Source organism: Phocoena phocoena, chromosome 7 (assembly GCF_963924675.1).
Source record: "Phocoena phocoena chromosome 7, mPhoPho1.1, whole genome shotgun sequence".
In the NCBI taxonomy this organism is placed as follows: Eukaryota; Metazoa; Chordata; class Mammalia; order Artiodactyla; family Phocoenidae; genus Phocoena; species Phocoena phocoena.
This window is the reverse complement of record NC_089225.1, coordinates 108,374,827-108,398,140: the sequence shown is the minus strand read 5'-3', so window position 1 is coordinate 108,398,140 and position 23,314 is coordinate 108,374,827. Positions and strand designations below refer to the sequence as shown.

Here is a 23,314-nt window from a genome sequence, read left to right as displayed (position 1 = left end):
AAAAAAGGAAAAAGAATAAGAAAGAAAACAGTAGCATCTGTTGTAAGCAGACCTGCCATCCCCGGACAAGGGTCTTGACGCTGGGGTCTCTCCACCTGCCCCTGACCTGGTGACCCGGAAGAGTTTCCACCTGAGAACAAGCAGGGGGCTTTGGGGGCCCTGCCTTGGGGGCTTTGTCCCTGTTCACACAGCATGGCCACCACTAGTAGAGCTTTACATAATAATGACAACAAATTTTTCAAAAAACCAAAAAATTACCCCACCACCCAGTTTTTGCCTTGGGTGGTTTAAATTCAACACACATATGCTTTTCCCAGAGGGGTGTAGGGAATAAAAGGTAATTAAAAAAATTTTTCTTTTGCAAAACATTGCGAATGTACTGAGCACCACAGAATTGTTCACGTTAAAATAGTTAATTTTGAGTTATGTGAATTTCACCTCAATTTGTACAAAAAACAACAAAAACAACCAACCACCACCCTCCCAGGGCACCCTGCCATCTACAGAACAGACTCCAAACTCCCAGCCCAGCGCTCAAGCCCTTTGTATCAGTCTGATCTCAAACTTTTTCCCCCCAATTTTCTCTGCTGGTACTCCCATTTGGGACCCCACGTGACAGCAACACTACCCCCAGATTTTCTGAGGTAATCCTGTTTCTTGTAATAGAAAAATTTTAAATAAAGACAAGAAGTGAAAATTTTTATAAGGTATTATTATAAAAGTTATATCTTGGCCATGATTAAAAAGAATTAAAACAGTACTAAAGGTATAAATTGAAAAGTAGAAGCCCTCCTGCCGTTGGTAACCCACAACGGTAACTCCTAGTCTTGCCACACTGTTAAGATATCTTCTCAGATATCTTTCCTGTCAACTCTGATGTGTGTGTAATACTGTGTATATATTCTAACCCTCGGCAAACAAAACCCCAAACTCTCATACATTAATATCATTCGGCACCTTCTTCTTTTAAATTTTGGAGATATTTCCAACCTATTACACACAGCTAACCATTCCCAATTCACCACATTTACCTGGCTTGCTGATTCTTCCTGGTCCCCATTTTGAAGTGAGGCTGCAGTGAATGTCCTTGTACATGTATCTTTGTCCATGTGACCTGTTGGACACATTCCTGGGGGGAGGGTGTCATTCCTCATGGGGACCAGGTGCCACAGATGTTCTTGGATATTGACCATTTGCCCTCCAGGGCGTTAGCCCTGAGGTGCATTCCTGCCCATCCGCGTGACTCTTACTGCCATTTCCCCCACCTCCGCAAGGTATTCAGAATTTAACATCTATCTACACGAATCACTTGAGGATCTTGTTTAAATGCTGATTCTGAACCAGTAGGCCTGAGCCTGATTCCCTGCGTTTCTAACATGCTCTAGGATGATGCAGATGTTGGTCCGTGGACCACACTTCGAGTAGCAAGGCTCTAGAGCAATGCTATCCAATAGAAATAAAACGTGAGCCTTACATGTGATTTCAAATTTTCTAGTAGCCACATTAAAAAGAATTTTCAAAATAATCAGGTGAAACTAATTTGATGCTTAGGTTTTATTTAACCCAATACATCCCAAATATTAGGATTTCAATGGGCAATAAGTAACAAGTTATGAGATACATTACATTTTTTTTCTTTTTTTAAAAAAAGGCCTTTGAAATCTGGGGTGTATTTTACACTTTGCCCATCTGAATCTGGACTAACCACATTTCATGTGCACGACTGCCACATGCGGCCAGTGGCGGCTGCATTGCCCAGCTCTAGAGAATCTCCTGGGCTCTACCAGGTGGGGGAACAATGTCTCTTTCTCAGACCCCTGGGAACGGCACAGGGCTACGAGGGTCGGAGGCAGGAGAGGGGCACCAGGAGGCAGTAGTGAGAACACACTCATCAGCCAAAGGATGTATGGCCTGAAGCCGCCACGAGACTGGCAGTAGGAAGGAATTCTGGATGCATAAGGACTCCAAGCAACGATGCTATTATTATTAATTACTATTATCACTATCTGTTCTTAGGCAAGATTCCCAATAACTTTTCTTTACATTAAAAAGAAAAGAGATATAATTGACATACAACATTATATTAGCTTCTGGTGTACACGATTTGATGTACATATTGCAAAATGATTACCACGATACATCTGGTTAACATCTATCACTGCACATATTACAGTTTTTTTTCTTATCGTGAGAACTTTTAAGAACTACTCGCTTAGCGACTTTCAAATATACAATACAGTGTTATTAACCATAGTTGCCAGGCTGTACATTACATCCTCAGGACTTATTTTGTCTTGTAACTGGAAGTTTGTACCTTTTGACTACCTTCACTTTTAAAGGGAATCACAGCACACTTAACATTGTGCGCCGTTCACTCTAGCTGACCAGGCATGATACTGTTATTGCCAAAGTTTTGCAAATCTTTTCTCCCCCCCCCCCATACTGTAGGACTGTTGACATTTAAAGATAGCCTGAGCGAGTACTCAAAGTGCTTAAGATAAGGTCCTTAAGGCTATTTTTTTTTTTTTTTTTTGCGGTACGTGGGCCTCTCACTGTTGTGGCCTCTCCCGTTGCCGAGCAGAGGCTCCGGACGCGCAGGCCCAGGGCCCATGGCTCACAGGCCCAGCCGCTCCGCGGCATGTGGGATCTTCCCGGACCGGGGCACGAACCCGCGTCCCCTGCATCGGCAGGCGGACTCTCAACCACTGTGCCACCAGGGAAGCCCCTTAAGACTATTTTTAAGATACCAAATATATTACAGTTTCGAAAGTTAAATTTTAGAGAAACACATAATACAGTGACAGCTTCCCAAGAAGCAAGGCATGTTTCAAGGTCAGGGGATTTTATTTCTGTTTTATATTTTCAATTTGAACCTCCTCACCCTTACTTGCTACTTTCCTAAAAGAAAAAGCAGAGACAACAAATACTTATCTGCAGGAATCCTTCCTTCTTAATACAGAAAAAAGAAGACTTAACTCAGAGAGTAATTTTGTGGTCCAAGCCGGGCCGTGTAAACCACAGGACCTCGTGCTGCACTCAGGTTGGAACTGTGCTTATTTCTCCATTTCTCTCAGGACACGCTACTTGATTTATCTTTTTGCTTCTTCCTGTGTAACCATTTTCATCATGGGGTTCAAATTTGTTCACCCATGCCAGCAGGAATAAACCCTTTTAGGTGCAAAGCGTGGGGCTGAAGGGTGCAGACAGCTGAGCGTGGTGTGGGGATGGGGAGTGCTGGGGGAGGTGGCCCTGGTCACCTGGGGGCCAGAGACTGTCACAGGCCTGGGGCTCCGTGATTTCACTCAGTCCACCTCAAGATTGAGGAGGGGGTGTGGGGAAGGAAGAAGAGTTTCTAAGTTCTCCTCCACCTCCAGTATGCAAAATTTGCCTTTAAAATAGCCATTTCCCTCTGACACATGCAATGAAGGAAGCTCTTCTTGTTCACTGTTTCCATTTCCCCTTTTCTCTCACCCCCAGCAAAGGTCCTGCTTAGCTTGAAAGGGGACCTTTTTAGGTTTAAAGAGGCTGCCTGGTTTAAACTCCTCCCCTGAAAGAAGTGAACCACACATCTCTTGGCACTGCTTGGATAGAGCAAGTATTTATACTTGTACAAGCTCATCGATACCAAAAACCTGGACTAGTCATTATCTTTCAACAGGCTTCATGGTCCCAGTGGTCCTGGGAACAGGAACATTCTCATTGCTGGGAGCTTAGGAGGGATATTTTTAGCCTTAATTACATATCCCTGAGATGCTTTTCTTTCCAGCTTGCTTTTCTTTTCTTTTTGCGAAACTCTCAAGGTGCTCTGAGAGAGACAGAAATGACAGCTGGCAGACAAGCTCTGTGTCCTTAGCCTGGGAGTCAGCTTGCAGAAGAGCAGCCTCGGGGCAGGTGAAGCTGGAGCATCTCCTGATGAACCTGCAGCCCCCCCACCCAAGCTCCCCTGCTGCCTTTACCTCACCCCAGACCCGTCCTGCTGCACCCACTGCACCCCTGCCGCAGAGCAGATTATGAAACGGCTGCCCCCCATCACTCCCCTCTCCTCTCCGTTGATGTCACTGCTATAGAAGGAATCATAGAATTCTAGAGCATGCAGGCATTTGGAGGTCTCTAGTCCACTCCCCTCCTTTTACAGGTGAAGAAATGAAAGCCATTCCTCCCTGCTCATACTATAAATTTACACCTCATTCAAAAGTTTAGCAAATACTAATCGAGCACCTACTCTGTACCAGCTGCTCTCCTAGGAGCTGCAGACACAGGGGTGAGCAAGACAGATGAAGTCTTAGCTCCCCTGGGTCTTCCATCCTCATGGTGGAGACAGATGACAAATGAGTAGGCCAATAAATCACAAAGACAGTCGCCATGGTGGCCAGAACAGTAGCCCCTCAAGGACACCCACTTCCCCATCCCTGGAACCTGTGAAGGTGTTTTGTTATGGGGCGTGGGGGAATTAAGATGCACAGGGAATTAAGGTTGCTAATGTACTGACCTTGAGATAGGAGGATCATCTTGAATTATTTAGGTGGACCCAATCAAATCTCTTGAGTACTGAGAGGTAAACTGGAGCACCACTTTCAAGCCAAGTCCAGTTGGGCCTTTCAGTTAATGAGTGGTCATGAAGGCTGCCCTGGGCTGGGCTCTAGGGCAGACACAGAGGCAAATGAGACCCTCACCTTGTTCCCCAGGTACCCACAGTTCACAGGGGTAGACAGCCAGGGCTGAGCACCACCCCACGTGGCAAGGGCTTGGTAGTAGGAAGAGGGGAAGTGATTGGGAGCATAGAACAGAGGGTGATGATTTTTTGGAGCGTGGGCTGGGACATTCATTTCCTCCTATTGAAGGGGAACTCTTTTTGCTGTAGAAGATTCCTAAAACACCTCTACTTCAAGCTCTAGACCTGGGGTTCAGGGGATCATCTTGCTAACTGCTTGCCATCGGTCTCTAAACTGAATGACTCGTGAGGGCAGGGACTGTGCCCAACTAACATGAGCTGAATGAGTGAGGATGAGTAAATGGATGTGGGGCATCTCAGCTAAGTCATTCTGGAACATGGACAGGAGGTACCGCTGTAACACTGCCCGGACTGAACTTAACAGGAGGGTCATCTTGAGCCTCATTCAAGAAGGTTAATGGCTCAAATGCTACACAGCTCACAGCTGGTTCCAAGGCTGGGTCCAACCTTCAGTGGTTGGGAAAGCAAAGGCCAGTAGCCGAACATGGCGGCAGCGTCAGATTTAATCTGGCACTCACCCTCCAGCCAGGAGGCCCCATTGGACTCCTCCATGACTAACAGCCAAGCCAAGGAAGGGGGGGTGGTGGCCTTGCCCTTAAGCCACAGCGTGGCGGGTCAGGTGATATCCCTATTCTGTCACTGACCAGTTGTATGAGCTGAGCAAACAGTGTTATCCCACCTGAGCCTTAGTTTCCTTGTGTTTAAAATGGGAGTACTGTTAAGAATACCTCCCTCCCAGGATTAAAGAATGTATATTAAGAGCCTGGCTCCTAAGAAGGGCTCAACAAATGGGGACAATGGTGAAAAGAGATAAGGTAAGCCCCGGGGAGGGTCGGTTATAGGACCTTCCCTGGCCCCGCTGGTGTCCTCAAGTTCTCTCTCACTGCTGCCCAGAGGGACCCCAGGGACCAGCGCCTGCCCTGAGCGCCTGCATCTGTCTTCCCCAGTTCTTCAACTGGCCCAAAGAGCAGACATAGGACTCAAGTGGGTCCTCATACAAAGAGGACAGAGGGGCCTGAGCTCGGCACCTCCATCCCCTCCCCACTCCTGGGCCGTGATCTGGGGCCAGTCAGGATTCCTGGCCACTTATTCTTCTTTCCAAGTCCTCCTGCACTATCATGTACCAGTCTCAGGACTCCTGAATCTTTTGTGTCCCCAAGTGTCAGCGCTTTCTCCCTCCCCTGAGCCTGGCGTCCTCAGTCCGCAGGCCTGGGCTTCTGCATAGTTCTGCCTGGGTGCTGCTTAGCTGACTGGCCTCCGTGCCTCTCTCCCCACTTCCTAGTTATCGTAAAACCATCACTCATTGGGTTACACACGTGTCTGGCACTGCGTGCTTCACATAAACCATCTCTGGTCCTGGAAATCTCCCTACGTGAGTAATGTCATTATCCCCATATTTCAGATGAGGAAATGGGGGCTGGAGAGAATAAGACCCAGAGGAAGGCTTCTCTCAATCCTCTGCTACAGGAACTAGTAAAACATCCTGGGAAGCATCTGACATCATCACATGGATGTGAAAAGGCAAGGCCTTTCTGACCCAGAAGTGAAAATCCACAAGAAGAAAATGGGAAAGATGAACAGACAACAGCACCAGTTAAAGAGGGAGCTCAGCCAATAATGCAGGCTGGCTCCAACACAGAAAACTCCGTGGTGACATTAAAATCCACATTGGAGGGAGTGACAGCAAAACGAAGACTGTGGAACAGAGAACCTGTCCAGGATGCAGAGGCAATTGACAAGGAATGAAAAACGAGTGCCAAGTCAGTAGATATGGTGGATAGTGTGGACCCAGTTAAGAATGACAACAGCAGCAAGGGCAAATCAAGTCCTAATTTTAAGTGAAACACATAGTCGTTCTACATTCTTTTTTTTTTTGCGGTACGCGGGCCTCTCACTTTTGTGGCCTCTCCCGTTGCGGAGCACAGGCTCCAGACACGCAGGCTCAGCGGCCATGGCTCACGGGCCCAGCCGCTCCGCGGCATGTGGGATCTTCCCGGACCGGGGCACGAACCCGCGTCCCCTGCACCGGCAGGTGGACTCTCAACCACTGCGCCACCAGGGGAGCCCCGTCCTACATTCTTAAGGGTGTCAGCAGAATTAATTCATTCAGTAAATATCTACTGAGTGCCCACTATATGCCAGGAACAGTTCTAAGACTGGCAGTACAAAAATCAATTAATAAGTATATAAAGTCAGGTACTTACAAGTGTCATGAAGAAGATAAAGGAAGGTAAGGGGTTCAGGAGCTGTAGGTGGGCGGCAGGTAGATATTTTTATGGAGTAATTAGGGATTCTTTTCTTCTCTTTTCTTTTTTTAAACATCTTTATTGGAGTATAATTGCTTTACAATGGTGTGTTAGTTTCTGCTGTATAACAAAGTGAATCAGCTATACATATACATATATCCCCACATCTCCTCCCTCTTGCATCTCCCTCCCACCCTCCCTATCCCACCCCTCTAGGTGGTCACAAAGCACCTCCCTGTGCTATGCAGCTGCTTCCCACTAGCTATCTATTTTACATTTGGTAGTATATATAAGTCCATGCCTCTCTCTCACTTCGTCCCAGCTTACCCTTCCCCCTCCCCGTGTCCTCAAGTCCATTCTCTACGTCTGCGTCTTTATTTCTGGGATTATTTTCTTAGAGGAAAGACTCTCTTCTGTTGGGTAGCTTTAAGTAGCCTCTTAATGTACTAAGGTTAGACCCAGAACCTGATCTTGAGAGCAAAGTTGAGAGAAGACGCTAAACCATTCTGCAAGAAGCAAGTAGTTGCTAAAATATTGATTGGTTTTTATGCTTTTTCTGGTTAGAGCTGGAGAAAGGGATATCGACCCCTAGGATGTGGGGCATGGAGACAAGTCATTGCAAGTGTCTGAGCGGGATTGGAGTGGTCCTGGCAACACGGCGCAGGCCACAGCTGAAGAGAGGGGAGAGTCGGGGATATGAGTGTCAGACCGTGGATTATGAGCTTCTGGTGCAGTGAAACTTGACATTCAGTTAAAAATTTTCTTTTTCTCTTTTGAAATTCCCCTAGGATAGGCCAAACGTTTGCATATTAAGGTACTTTTTGCTGCAGGTAACAGAGAACCCCAATTCAACTACTTGAACAAAAAGGAATTAATTATCTCACAAACAGGAAGTCTAGAGGCCAGGCAATGACCAGGCTGGTTAATTCTGCTTGGCTAATTCAATGGCATCATTGAGGACCCAGGTTCATTTCATCTTCCTGCTCTGTCCTCTGCATACTGGCCTCACTTTCCAGCTACTTCCCCTCCTGGTTGCAAGATGGCAGCAGCAGCCCCAGCTATCCCATCCTACGACAGCTTCCAAAGGTAGAAAAGGGACCATTTCATCCTTGGGTCTCCTTCTAAGACAAAAGAAACCTTTACCAGAAGCCCCGTGGAACACTTCCCTTCACATCTCATTGGTTACTAGTGCATCCTACTCCTATCAATTACGTTATATTACATTATCCCTGTACCTAAACCCACCAACCACAGCTAGTGTTGGTCCCCATGTGGGCTCTGCTTCGGGCAACAAAGAGGAAATGGTCCCATGTCCTGTGGCAAGGTGGACTAGAAGGCTTGGAGCATGAGAAGCAGGGACAACATGGCCAGCGGGGAGTGGGGAAGAGTAAAGACAGTCATTTGGAGGTAGAGAGGGCAAATAGAAACCAGAAGAGCTGGAATAAAGACTTACTCAAGGGACTTCCCTGGTGGTCCAGTGGTTAAGACTCTGCGCTCCCAATGCAGGGGGCCCGGGTTCAATCCCTGGTCAGGGAACTACGTCCCACATACCACAACTAAATATCTCGCATGCCACAGCTAAGACCCGGCACAGCCAAATAAATAAATTAAAACAAAACAAAACAAAAAACCCCACAAAACTTACTCAAAGACCAAACAGAAGAAAAGTCTTCTGAGCCAAAGAAAGACCCAGGTTTGCAAAGCGAAAAGGCTGAACACATTCCCAGAACTACTGATGAAAGAAAAATGACAAGGGTGGTAAAGAATCCCCACACAAAAAAAGGAAAAAGCCTGGTTCCCTATAATGGGACTGGTACCAGCTTGACCTTGGATTTTGTATCTGGGGCTATTTGTAACTCATAAATTTCTGAAGGCAGTAGAACACCACCTCTATAGAATTTTGAGGGGAAATTCGGTCCCCAAGAATTTCATCTCCATCAAATTTCCTTTTCAATCTGAAGGCAACTGGAAAATGTTTTGAGATATTCAGAAGCTTGGAAAACAGACCTGTCCTTGTTCTACAGCAGGTTAAACTAAAATGAACTGAGATGAAATTACATTAAAATGCACGCTTCTAGAATGTGGCAGCGATGGCCTAAAGGGACTGCTTGGCCTCTGTGGAGCCTGCCGGGCCCCCTGCCGCAGAGTCCTGCGACGTGGCCCCAGCCGTGTATGGCTTCTGTCGCCTGTGCCTCTTCTGCTCCCTCTTGTGCAATGTCAGGAAGTGTGTTCTCGAGCCACATCCTTCGCCCGGCAGCTCAGACGGAATCTTTACTTCACTTGGTGGCCACTCAGAACAATAGCAGCTGCCACCCTCTTCCCGAGGTTAATAACAACGGCTCAACCGTCAACCCTCCTGGACACTTGTGACGGAACGGCTTTTAGAAAGTTGTTTTGTTTTCTCTCTCCAAAAGCCACACTGCCCAGAGCAACGTGACAGCCACCATCGGGGAGCAGGAACTGAGTCATGAGTCTCTCACCCGAACAGCTCAAAGCGCCGGGGTTTTCTTCTAAATGGGGAAAGGAGACCGAGAGTCTATCAGGCTCATGGTTTCCAATTCCCTCTTCACCTAAACTTGCCTTAAAACCTGTGCGTGTTCCGGTCTTGATTTCAACAGTCAATATCCTGCGTAGAATCTCAACGCTGAGAAAAGACAGGGAGTTTGTAGTGAATGTATCGCTGTGATGGGGGGCCAGGGGCAGTTTTTATTTTCTGCTTTATTCTTCCTGGTAGGAAGGATGTGAGAAAAACAGCAAGAGTTGAAGGGTCGTAGGAATGGAGCCGAAGGGCCCCATCCACTTGGACTGTGGCGTCGGGCCGTTTACGTGACAGCCCTCGGCCCTCCCCTCAGTTCTGCTCAAGCTGGCCCATCAGGACTGCACGTCCCGCCTTGAACTTGGGCCTTGATGTCCCAGGGAGGAGGGTCATTGCAAAAGGCAGCGGGAGCCTCACAGCTCATTCCAGGGAGCGCCACTTCCCTGTCCACGGCGGGGAGGGAGTCTGGGCCTTATGAGAAACCCACACTCTCGGTGCGGGAAACTCAAGGCTGAGGGGCTGGGCGTACCCGCCTTCCTCTGGCCTCACAGGGTGGCGCTCAGAGCCCTGCCCACCCCCAGCACTGGCAGCTCAGCCTCCAGTCTGGAAGATTCTCAGGGTCAAGGGTGGCTGTTGAACAGCTACTTAACAAATCCACGGGCTGCTGAGAAAACTGTGGAAATCCACAGCCCAAGAAGCAGAGCTGAGGGAGCCTGATTGCCACGAAACCTGCCCCCTTCCTGCCACCCCTAGTCACTGCCTAGAACCTTCTAGAACACCGCCTGTGTCCCTTCCCCTCCCCTTCTCTGCTGCCTCTGTGCCCCACGCCTGTTTCCACCTTTCCTTCTGTCAGAACTGCCCACCCCACTCACCTCTACCCCTCCCTCGTTCTTCCTTCACTTTTTCTTCCTCCCTCTTAGCTTTCTCTTTCCTTCTCTCCTTTTCCCTCTTTCATTCGGTCCTTCCTTCTTTCCTGTTCTCTTCATTGTCTTTCTCCTTCTCTTTCCATCCCATTTCCCGTCATTCTTCCCTCCTCCCTCAGTGGAGCACGAGGTAGAACTGACTTATGCTGGTTCACAGATGCCATCGTCCCGTTGGAGGTCTGTTCCCTCTCACAGCAAATAAAGACGGTAACGGCCATGCAGCTCCCTGACGCCGGCCACTCCCCGGGGCTGGGTATTTTACACGCACCCTGGGAGGCATGTGTGTGATTCCCACTTTCCAGTAGGGTCACACTCTCACCCAAGGCCGCATGGCTGGCACAATCTTGACTTGAACCAGCTGGGAACAGGGTGGTCTGCTTGAGTTCCAGGTGCCTCACTGATTTAGCCCAAAGGCCAAATGTTACGTGTGATCAAATGTTATCAATATTTACAACGGTGGCAGGAAAAGAGGGCTCTCCTTTTGAGAGGCTACCTCTCCCTGTCTCCCTGTCCTACTGGGGCAGAGTCTGTCCTTCTCTAAGGGATTCAACACCTAGCTGGGTTTGGACACACTTTCTGGGGTCCAAGAAAGACGGCTTAGCTGGGCAGGTCTGGAGACGGGGCCCGAGGCCTTGCTTCTGCAGGGCTCAGCCACGTCCGTGCTTAAAGCACGGGGGTTGAATGAAGTTACAGCTTACACACTTCCCTCCCATCTCTGATTTTTTGTAAGTCAGAGAAAGGTGGAGTGAGAACGAAGTAACCAGGCGTCAGGATCGCTCCCCTTCCTGAGCCTCATGGACTGTCACGGGCCACAACCCGCGGCCGACTTCACGAGGTCGCTCTGCAAGGAACGAAGCCTGAGTGGCTCTTTGGTTTTGTCAAAAAGCCAGAGGCCCCAGTGAGAAGAGCTACAAGGTAATTAGAATAAGATGAAAGCTTTTGCTGCTTCACTTGGCAACGTTTCAGGCCAGATTCTTATTCGGGGAGCCTCCTATTCTGGTAGCACCAAACAGATTCAGGTGTAAGGAGTGAGTTATTTAGAAACTGTGGCTAGGCTCAGAAAAGAGTATGAGGTTTTGCCTCAACATGAAAAGAGGAACTGGATTTAAAATAAACCCCGAACGGTAACTGCTGGAGCTCGACAACCCGGAGACTCGGCCTAGCAGTGCGCGTGCGTTAACCTGCTTGCTGGTGCACAGCTACTCTGATCATCTCGCGAGGTGTTGTATTTTTATAGGAAGGCGTATCCTTAGGAGTGAAAATTGCCTAGGTCCCCCAGCTCCCTGTCCCCCGGTTACCTGGCATTGGCCACCAAGGAGGTCCCGGGCCCAGTGCCGGGGTCGGGGGCAGACCCGTCTAGCAGGGTGCCAGCTCTTCTGTGACACCTGCCTGCCCACCACCCTGGCTGAGCGTGGGCCTCAGGTAACCATGCTCTGTCCCCACGACTCTACCCCCTTCTACGAGCCGTGGGCGGGCCCCTGCTCCAAGGCAGCTGATTCATACACAGACCTGAAAGGGCCCCTGCAGACAAGTTGTTGATGGGGCCGAGCCAACCGTATTCCCCCTCGGGACTGGCAACTCAGGAGTGAGCCTGTTGGTGGGGAAGGGCAGACCCACTGAGAAGGGCTGAGTCGTGGCAGGTAGCACCTGGGTTGCAGGGCCCCAGCCCTTCTGGTCCCAGGCCCCAGCCTTCTCCCTCTTTGCACCGAGCATCTCCACCAGGGCCGCCCCCCACCCCTTGCATAAGTCAGCCAAAGCAAGTCTCTGTTCTTTTCAACCCCCAAAGCCTGATGAGGCCCCAGCTGCTGCAGGACTGGCAGCCATTCCCAGGAACATGCAATGTCACAGCAGCAAGAGGTAAAGGCCAGAGGGAACAGACCTAGATGCAGTCTAGACGTAGACAAGCCGTGCGTACAAACTCTATAGAAGTCACAAAGGCATGTCTTTTCCAGCTTAAGGCCTAGTCATACTTAAATTCTTCTTCCCTTTGAAGGAATAGAAGAAAACCACAAGGGGAAAAAAGATCAAAAGCACCAACTAACTTTTAACTTAAGAGAGTTTAGACTCCTTTCAGCAAACCACCTATCAAGGACGCCAACCTTTGTGGGAAAGTTCATGCAGTCCTAGACTTGGAAAAAATTCGAGGCCATTGAGCCCCACTGCCTGCCCCAGGCAGGCCTCCCTTCAGGCGGCCTCATCCCTGACGGGTGAGGAGCCCATAGGAGAGGCAGCCATCCCACTGATGAGTGGTTGCCAAGTCTTGAAAGAACCGTCCAATATTAAGGTACCAACATTTGTCCCTGGTGCCGAGGCTGAGACATGGGGGCATCCTAGACTATCCAGAAACATTCAAATGGATGTTCTTTAGATACCAGTGCAGAGGCACGTATGTACAGGAAGGACGAAGAAGCCAGAAGCAGCGCTCAGCCTGACCTCTAGGACATGAAGCAATTCTGCTTGAACACAAACTTGCATCCCCAGGGAAGCCCTGCAGCACAGCCCCAGCTTCCGAGAAGGCAGCGTCGTGATCACCTGGGTTGGCTCACGCATGGCCCCGAGGTCTCTGTCTCTGTCCCAAGTGGCTCACTGAAATGATTTCTTTGATCCCCATAAATAGTCTCCCAGAAACTTTCCACTCAACACAACTCCCTCTTGACATATTTCCAGTGACTTGTGCCCCAGGGACCTGCCTGTTGTCCTGCCCTTGATTCCAGCTCCGTCTGTACCGCTGCATCCGAGTTCTGCACAAAATGCATTGTTCCCTTCACCTCCGGAATCAGTGATTACACGCCACCTCGCCCCTTCCACCTCTACTTTCTTTTCAACTAAACCCCACAGACTCTGTCGCTGCTTCTCCATGACATGGTGTCCCAACCCTTCTCTATCCTGGCTGCTCTGCTTGGCACGTGGGTGGGGCACTCTGCCTGTGGGTGCCTCTCACGAAGGGCCCAAGAGCTGAGTGTGACTCCTCTGCTCCCACCGTGGCCACCGAGAGCATCACCCCCTTTTTCCTGCCCACCCCCTGCTCTCTTGGTGCAGCCAGATTACATATAGCTCCCCTGGCCTCCACATCACTCGGTTGTCATGCATTGTGGTCACACAACACCCGTGGTGTTTGTCACGCAAACTGTATGGAAGGTGGTCTTCCCGGGCTTGGCGCACCCAGTATGGCTTTCTTTAAACCTTTTTTCTTTCTTTTTTGGCCACGTTACACTGCTTGCAGGATCTTAGTTCCCTGACTAGGGATCGAACCCCGGGGCCACGGCAGTGAAAGCACCGAGTCCTAACCACTGGGCTGCCAGGGAATTCGCTCTTTAACCTTTAATGCAAGTTTTGCACGTTTGGACTTTACACGGTGAAATCAGATGCCATGAGCATCAGCCTCTGACGGAACAGATCTCTACAAATTGAAAGATATTATCTCATGCTAATCCTTAGGGCAGTCTTCTAGCCCCTCAGAAACTACGATCTGTTCTCCCACAAGTACCCTCCCTTCTCTCCTTCCTGGCCCACTTACTGTCACGCATTTGAATGCGCTGAAGAAAACAAGCAACAAGCCACAGTCACTTGTCCTTGGTCTCTGAGTATCCTTCTTTCTGTTATTTCCCCTTCACACCCATGAACACAGATAACATCTGCTGTGTCTGCTCCATCATGGCCCCGGGGCAGGTCCCTTTGCAGGGTCACAGTCTACCCGCTAAGCAACGCCGCCACCCAGGTTCTTCTAGGAGAAAGACAAGCCCCCATGTCTAGGCGGCTTGGGGCACCTGCTTTCTTCCCTTCTTCCTCTTTTTCACTCCTTCTCTGCCAATATACGTTCCAGTCAGGGTCAGATTTCAAAGTTTATAAAAGACTTACCTGAACAGTGAATTTATCATCTTCATTGGGCAGAATCCTGTAAGTATAAACGCAATTCCGGTACCTGAAATAGACCAAATGCTGAATTAGAACCTATGCATTCCTTTTTCTGGACATCAAGCAATCCTGGGCAAAGTCAGGGTTGCTTGTCCACTCCCCATCCCCCCAGCACTGAAGGAGCCTCAGGAAAAGGCGGGTGGGATCTTTGGGACGTGATTTACGTTGGCGCTTGACAGCTAGCTGTGTGGTCTGATTTAGAGGAGTCCGCCATCTGAAAGGGCTTCCTAAACCTCTGGGCTGTCATGTTGGCCAAATGAATGGAGCCAGAAGGGGTGTTTCAAGAAGAAATGAGACTCCAGTGGGGCTGAGCATGGCGGGAACATGCCGAATGGGTGGTGGGCACTGCCACAGAGGGGCGGCACTGGCAGGGCAAAGCTCAGTCAGCTTTGGACGGAGCTCCCCTACCCCCTGTGGCTGCCTCTCCTGGAGACTTTGCCCCATGGGTTCATTCTCCCAAAGGCCAGCCACCATCCCTTCAGAGACCCAGATTTTCCCAGCAGCAGGTGGGTGAGCCTTAGGGTTGCTTCTAACGCAGAAGTGCAAGGAATTTCGGATTCTCTTTTCTTTCCAGAAGCTCAACCTTCCTCTGGTCCAGAGGTCTCCAATGTGAGAAGGAAGAAGAGCTACTTTTTATTCTCCTAAAAGCTTTGAGAGGAAGTGGGAGTTGTCAAGTCTGACCACCTTGGGAAAGGGGCCCATTGGTGGGTGGTCCAGGTGGGGGACCCAGCCTACAGAAGCCTGGTGCCAGCAGATGGCCACGGAGGTCCACTGGCTCGGCTGCCAGGTCCACTGGCTCAGCTGACGAGCCCACAGGCATAAGGAGTTTGGGAGAACGCTACTTGGGTCTTACACTCTCAGTTGAAATGGCTGGTCTGTTCTCTCACCCACCATAACCTCCCTGCCCCCATTTCCCCCACTTGGGATTCTCACAGACCTTGAAAACTTGCCCATCCCTGCTGGACCCCCAGGCAGGGGCCACACTCCAGCTCACAGATGCTCATGTTGTTTCTGTGATCAAGGAGATGATTCAGTACAAAAGTTTCATTCATTTAACCCCTCCTATGTGCCCAGTCCTAAACATTTATGTTATTGTTTAACTAGATTTTAAAATTATACACTAATTTAAAAAATTTAAGACCACATGGAAAGATATAAAATGAAAAATAAATGTCTCCTTCCCCGGCTCCTGTGAGTTCCTTAGAGCTCCTACTCCTTCTTGTAAATCATTCCAAAATATTTAAACATACACACAGACTTATATATGCATATCTTTTAAATGCAAATAACATCATACTATATACGTTGTTCTGAAATTTGATGTTTTTCACCAAAAAAATTAGCAATCTGCCTAAGTCACGTTCTACCATGTGGCCATGCCATTGTTCATTTTAGACTACAATGATGGACAGGTAGTTATTTGGAGCTTTTTACTATTATAAATAATGCTGCAGTGAACATCTCTGTTCCTACCTCTTGTGTACACTGGTGAATCCAGAGTTTTAGTTTCCCCACCAGTAAAAAGGGGAGAATGATAACACAACATCTACCTGTTGTGTAGATTAAGCATTTAGAAGAATGCCTGAAACACACTGAACACTACATGTGCTGACATTTCTTAGAGATTGTGGATAAATCACTAGAAGGAGAAGAGCTGGGCTGAAGGACGCAGGCACCTTATATTTTGATAGAGATGAACAATTGCCTTCCAAAGAAGTTCTCACATTGTGTCTCCTGCTAACCGGATATGAAAGAGTCTATTTCCCCACACCCTGCCAACTGGCTGTTATCAGACATTTTAATCTTTTGCAAATCTGAGAGGTGAAAGAAAAATGATGGCTTGCTTTAATTTGCCTTTCTTTATGAGAAAGGTGGACGTGTTCTTAAATGTTTCACTATTTGTATTTCTTTTCCCGTGAATTCCTTTTCGTGTCTTTGTCTCACATTTTTTAAATCATCTTTTGCTTACTTATTCATAAGACTTTGAAATATACTACAATATATTTTGAAGTTATTTATTTTTAACAGTGTTTATTGATTTATTTTCTTTTTAGCTGTGTAGAAGTTTTACAATTTTAAGTAGTTAATTTTACAATTTTTAAAGCCTTTTAAAACAATGAATGTTGAAAGAAAGTTTTGGAGAATGTTTTGGGTAATTTCACTTCCACATGTCTCTTCATTTCTCATAGGAAAATTTCCTCTCTTCCTCTGATCCCTTTAACTCCCGTCTTTCCACTCCCCTTCCTGTCTTTAGAGCCTGAACTGACACCACAATGGGCTTATCTCAGAGATGGCCAGGATGAATCCGTAGTCTAGTACCACCTCACCTCCTGCAGATGTCCCGGGAAGCAGGGAACCATCACAGACCCCAGCCTAACTCCCCCATCCCCATCCCCTGCAGCCTCAACCCTCTTTGCAGAGCCTGCCAGGCACACACGGAGGACAGCTGGAAGTCTGCTCTGCTCTTATCTTTCACTGCTTGTTCTCGTGACACTTCCTCCTGTAGATATGCAAATGAGGCCAGGGCGAGAACGGTGCCCTATTTGGGTGAAGGCAGCTAATTTTTTTTTAAACATCTTTATTGGGGTATAATTGTTTTACAATGGTGTGTTAGTTTCTGCTTTATAACAAAGTGAATCAGTTATACATATACATATATTCCCATACCTCTTCCCTCTTGCGTCTCCCTCCCTCCCACCCTCCCTATCCCACCCCTCTAGGTGGTCACAAAGCACCAAGCTGATCTCCCTGTGCTATGCGGCTGCTTCTCACTAGCTATCTACCTTACGTTTGGTAATGTATATATGTCCATGCCTCTCTCTCACTTTGTCACAGCTTACCCTTCCCCCTCCCCATATCCTCAAGTCCATTCTCTAGTAGGTCTGTGTCTTTATTCCCATCTTACCCCTAGGTTCTTCTTTGTGGAAGAGATTGAACAGGCCCCAAACATCAGCTTGTAAACAGAAAGAAAGAAAGAATACAGAGTCACCAGGAAAGGCACAGAGACAGCGTACAGAACAGGAAGACCCTTCAGTTAATCAAGTGTGGCAGACAAGCCTTCATGGCTTTTTCAGAGATGTCCTAGCAACACTGAAACAAAGGAACAGCTCCATACTACTCAAACAGATGAGAATTCAAAAGCTAGCACAATGGGAAAAGAGGATAGTTTCCCCTTAGATAGTAATATCTCAGCATCTCCAATGCATGGGGCCCACACGTCATCCCTGGGGCCAAATCAGTAGATCTTTAAGGGAAAGCATAGAGTATCACCGCCACCACCACCCCTGCCACACACAACCCCTGGGAGAGCATGCCATGGGGTGTTGGGGACTCTGCAGGGAGGTGGAGGGGGGCACCCCTTGGCCTCCTGCACTCACCAGCAGCTGCACTTCACCCTGGTCCTACACGCATAAACGTATACATGTACATACATGTGCATACACATATACAGATACATCACATATACACATAAGCACATACACATGCACACACATGCACCCACAAAATCTTACATGTAAAATGTTTAAAGTGAAGATTCCACAACTAAATCATCTTTGACAACTACTGCACTGGAACATAATCCAGACAATGGGCTCATTGGGGGCAATGGGTTCCATCCAGGCCTTTCCCACCTCTTTATGGTGATTTAGTAAAAATTTAGGGTGCTAACAACAGTCCTCAGCTGCCACTCCTTCTAGTGATTGGGTCACATTTCAGGGCGAGTGTGTTAGAAATGTTCCCGCTGGACACCCAGGTCGGGATGGTCCTGGGCCATCCCAGTCTCCCGTGTCCCTGGTCCGTACGAGATTACTCCACTCTCAAATGCAGTGGTACCTACAGCAAATTTCCCATGTGACTCCCAACAGCTGCTGGGTGACTACAGGTGCCTACACTGTTCCAAGCAGGAAGATGCTTCCCCCGGGAAGGGCACTTTCAAATCATGGTTTGGGAAGCTTTGCTCAAATGTAAAAGGATAAGCAAATGGAAATAGGAAGAAACTACTTCATGGCATTTTATTCATTCTCTCAGATAAAACTACTACTTCTGTGTGGCTCTTCCTAGCCAAATAACCACTGACAAGCATGCCCAGAAGCATCCTTTACTATGGTGAGCCCCATGGGGAGAGAAAGAGAGAGAGAGAGAGAGAAAAATCAAACTCTGAAATTCGAGAGCCTCATTAGTGTCTGTCTCACTCTGCTGATCGGCTTAGCATGTTCTATAACTGTTTTTTAAACTCCTTTGTAACTCATTATATTTCAGTTCTAATTTCTAATTGTTTGTACGTGTTTTCTCTTTTTTTCTTGCTTGAGTGTTGCAAACATCTGGACAAGATGGGATGGGAGAACAAGGGTTGGAAACTCTGCATTCAAAAAAGCCACTTGGGGAGTCAAGATGGCAGACTAGGAGGATGTGTAATTCATGTCTCCGCACAGCTAGGGCACCTACCAGGCACTGGTGGGGGACCATGGACACCTAAGGGGACAGGAGGAACCCCCAGTGACCAGTTGTTTCAATTATATTTTTATTTTTCCTAATATATTTTTTATCTTTCTAATTTTATTCTTTGATATTGTACTTATCCTTTTGTTTGTTTGTTTGTTTTTGGGGTTTTTTTGTTTTGCTGTGCCAATCAGCTTGGATCTTGGTTCCCAGGCCGGAGGTCGGGCCTGAGCTCCTATGGTGGGAACTCCGAGTCCGAACCGCTGGACTAACAGAGAACCTCAGACCCCAGAGAATATTAATCAGAGGGAGGCTTCCCAGAGGTCCTAATCTCAGCACCAAGACACGGCTTTATCCAACTGCCTGCAAACTCCAGTGCTGGACGCCCCAGGCCAAACAACCAGAAAGAGAGGAATACAGCCCCACCCATCAGAAAAAAAAAAAAGAAACAACAAAAAAATATGTTACAGACGAAGGAGACAGGTAAAAACCTACAAGACCAAATAAATGAGGACAAGATAGGTAACCTACCCGAAAAAGAATTCAGAGTAATGATAGTAAAGATAATCCCAAATCTCGGAAACAGAATGGAGAAAATACAAGAAACATTTGTATTTTCAAATGATCCAGAAGAACTAAAGAGAAAACAAACAGTGATGAACAACACAATAACTGAAATTAAAAGTACTCTAGAAGTAATCAACAGCAGACTAACTGAGGCAAGGAACGGATAAGTGACCTGGAAGATAAAATGGTGGGAATAACTTCCAGGGAGCAGAATAAAGAAAAAAGAATGAAAAGAATTGAGGACTGAGAACTGAGTCTCAGGAACCTCTGGGACAACACTAAACGCACCAACATTCGCATTATAGGGGTCCCAGAAGAAGAAGAGAAAAAGAAAGGGACTGAGAAACTATTTGAAGAGATTATAGTTGAAAACTTCCCAAACCTGAGAAAGGAAATAGTCACCCAAGTCTAGGAAGCGCAGAGAGTCCCATACAGGATAAACCCAAAGAGAAACATGCCAAGATATATATTAATCAAACTATGAAAAATTAAATACAAAGAAAAAATATTAAAAGCAACAAATAACATACAAGGGAATCCCCATAAGGTTAACAGCTGATCTCTCAGCAGAAACTCTGCAAGCCAGAAGGGAGTGGCAGGACATATTTAAAGTGAGGAAAGGGAAAAACCTACAACCAAGATTACTCTACCCAGCAAGGATCTCATTCAGATTCAACAGAGAAATTAAAACCTTTGCAGATAAGCAAAAGTTAAGAGAATTCAGCACCACCAAACCAGCTTTACAACAAATGCTAAAGGAATTTCTCTAGACAGGAAAAACAAGAGAAGGAAAAAACCTACAAAAACAAACCAAAACAATTTAGAAAATGGTAATAGGAACACACAAATCAATAATTACCTTAAATGTAAATGAATTAAATGCTCCCACCAAAAGACATAGACTGGCTGAATGGATACAGAAAAAAAGCCGTATGTATGCTGTCTATGAGAGACCCACTTCAGACCTAGGGACACATACAGACTGAAAGTGAGGGGATGGAAAGAGATATTCCATGCAAATGGAAATCAAAAGAAAGCTGGAGTAGCAATTCTCATATCAGACAAAATAGACTTTAAAATAAAGACTATTACAAGAGACAAAGAAGGACACTACATAATGATCAAGGGATCAATCCAAGAAGAAGATATAACAATTGTAAATATTTATGCACCCAACATAGGAGCACCTCAATACATAAGGCAAATACTAACAGCCATAAAAGAGGAAATCGACAGTAACACAGTAATAGTGGGGGACTTTGACACACCACTTTCACCCATGGACAGATCATCCAAAATGAAAATAAATAAGGAAACATAAGCTTTAAATAACACATTAAATAAGATGGACTTAATTGATATTTATAGGACATTCTATCCAAAAACAACAGAATACAATTTCTTCTCAAGTGTGCATGGAACATTCTCCAGGATAGATCATATCTTGGGTCACAAATCAAGCCTTGGTAAATTTAAGAAAATTGACGTCATATCGAGTATATTTTCCGACCACAACGCTATGAGACAAGATATCAGTTACAGAAAAAAAACTGTAAAAAATACAAACACATGGAGGCTAAACAATATGCTACTAAATAATTAAGAGATCACTGAAGAAACCAAAGAGGAAAACAAAAAATACCTAGAAACAAATGACAATGAAAACACGATGACACAAAACCTATGGGATGCAGCAAAAGCAGTTCTAAGAGGCAAGTTTATAGCAATACAATCCTACCTCAAGAAACAAGAAAAATCTCAAATAAACAACCTAACCTTACACCTAAAGCAATTAGAGAAAGAAGAACAAAAAAACCCCAAAGTAGCAGAAGGAAAGAAACCATAAAAATCAGATCAGAAATAAATATAAAAGAAATGAAGGAAACAATAGCAAAGACCAATAAAACTAGAAGCTGGTTCTTTAAGAAGATAAACAAAATTGATAAACCTTTAGCCAGGCTCATCAAGAAAAAAAGGGAGAAGACTCAAATCAACAGGATTAGAGATGAAAAAGAAGTAACAACTGACACTGCAGAAATACAAAGGATCATGAGACATTACTTCAAGCAACACTATGCCAATAAAATGGACAACCTGGAAGAAACGGACAAATTCTTAGAAAGGGATAACCTTCCAAGACTGAACCAGGAAGAAGTAGAAAATATGAACAGACCAATCACAAGTAATGAAATTGAAACAGTGATTAAAAATCTTCCAACAAACAAAAGGACCAGATGTCTCCACAGGAGAATTCTATCAAACATTTAGAGAAGAGCTAACACCCATTCTTCTCAAACTCTTCCAAAAAACTGTGGAGGAAGGAACACTCCCAAACTCATTCTATGAGGCCACCATCATCCTGATACCAAAACCAGACAAGGATGTCACAAAAAAAGAAAACTACAGGCCAATATCACTGATGAACATAGATGTAAAAATCCTCAGAAAAATACTAGCAAACAGAATCCAACAGCACATTAAAAGGATCATACACCATGATCAAGTGAGGTTTATCCCAGGAATAGAAGGATTCTGCAATATACGCAATCAACGTGATACACCATGTTAACAAACTGAAGGATAAAAAACCATATAATCATCTCAATAGATGCAGAAAAAGCTTTTGACAAAATTCAACACCCATTTATGATAAAAGCTCTCAAGAAAGTAGGCACAGAGGGAACCTAACTCAACATAATAAAGGCCATATATGACAAACCCACAGCCAACATCATTCCCAATGGTGAAAAACTGAAACCATTTTCTCTAAGATCAGGAACAAGACAAGGTTGCCCACTCTCACCACTATTATTCAACATAGTTTTGGAAGTTTTAGTGACAGCAATCAGAGAAGAAGAGGAAATAAAAGGAATCCAAATCAGAAAAGAAGAAGTAAAACTGTCACTGTTTGCAGATGACATGATGCTATACATAGAGAATCCTAAAGATGCCACCAGAAAACTATTAGAGCTAATCAATGAATTTGGTAGAGTAGCAGGATACAAAATTAGTGTACACAATCTCTTGCATTCCTATACACTAATGACGAAAAATCTGAAAGAGAAATTAAGGAAACACTCCCATTTGCCATTGCAACAAAAAGAATAAAATATCTAGGAATAAACCTACCTAAGGAGACAAAAGACCTGTATGCAGAAAACTATAAGACACTGATGAAAGAAATTAAAGATGATACAAACAGATGGAGAGAAATACTGTGTTCTTGGACTGGAAGAATCAACATTGTGAAAATGACTATACTACCCAAAGCAATCTACAGATTCAATGCAATCCCTATCAAACAACCAGTGGCATTTTTCACAGAACTAGAACAAAAAATTCCACAATTTGTATGGAAACACAAAAGACCCCGAATAGCCACTATACTACAAAGCTACAGTAATCAAGACAGTATGGTACTGGCACAAAAACAGAAATATAGATCAATGGAACAGGATAGAAAGCCCAGAGATAAACCCATGCACATATGGTCACCTTATCTTTGATAAAGGAGGAAAGAATATACAATGGAGAAAAGACAGCCTCTTCAATAAGTGGTGCTGGGAAAACTGGACAGCTACATATAAAAGAATGAAATTAGAACACTTCCTAACACCATACTCAAAAATAAACTCAAAATGGATTAAAGACCTAAACGTAAGGCCAAACACTATAAAACTCTTAGAGGAAAACATAGGCAGAACACTCTATGACATAAATCACAGCAAGATCCTTTTTGACCCACCTCCTGGAGAAATGGAAATAAAAACAAAAATAAACAAATGGGACCTAACGAAACTTCAAAGCTTTTGCACAGCAAAGGAAACCATAAACAAGATTAAAAGACAACACTCAGAATGGGAGAAAATATTTGCAAATGAAGCAACTGACAAAGGATTAATCTCCAAAATATACAAGCAGCTCATGCAGCTCAATACTGAAAAAGCAAACAACC

At 45.9% G+C, this 23,314-nt stretch overlaps 1 protein-coding gene across 1 annotated transcript in view; it reads right to left on the bottom strand.

Moving 5' to 3' along the window:
• INPP5D (inositol polyphosphate-5-phosphatase D) overlaps nt 1-23,314 on the bottom strand; it is a 131,291-nt gene that overhangs the window by 95,264 nt on the left and 12,713 nt on the right. Inside the window, exon 2 of the mRNA XM_065880214.1 lies at nt 14,296-14,359. Within this exon, the coding sequence (XP_065736286.1) occupies nt 14,296-14,359 (64 nt within the window). The remainder of the gene's footprint in view (nt 1-14,295; nt 14,360-23,314) is intronic.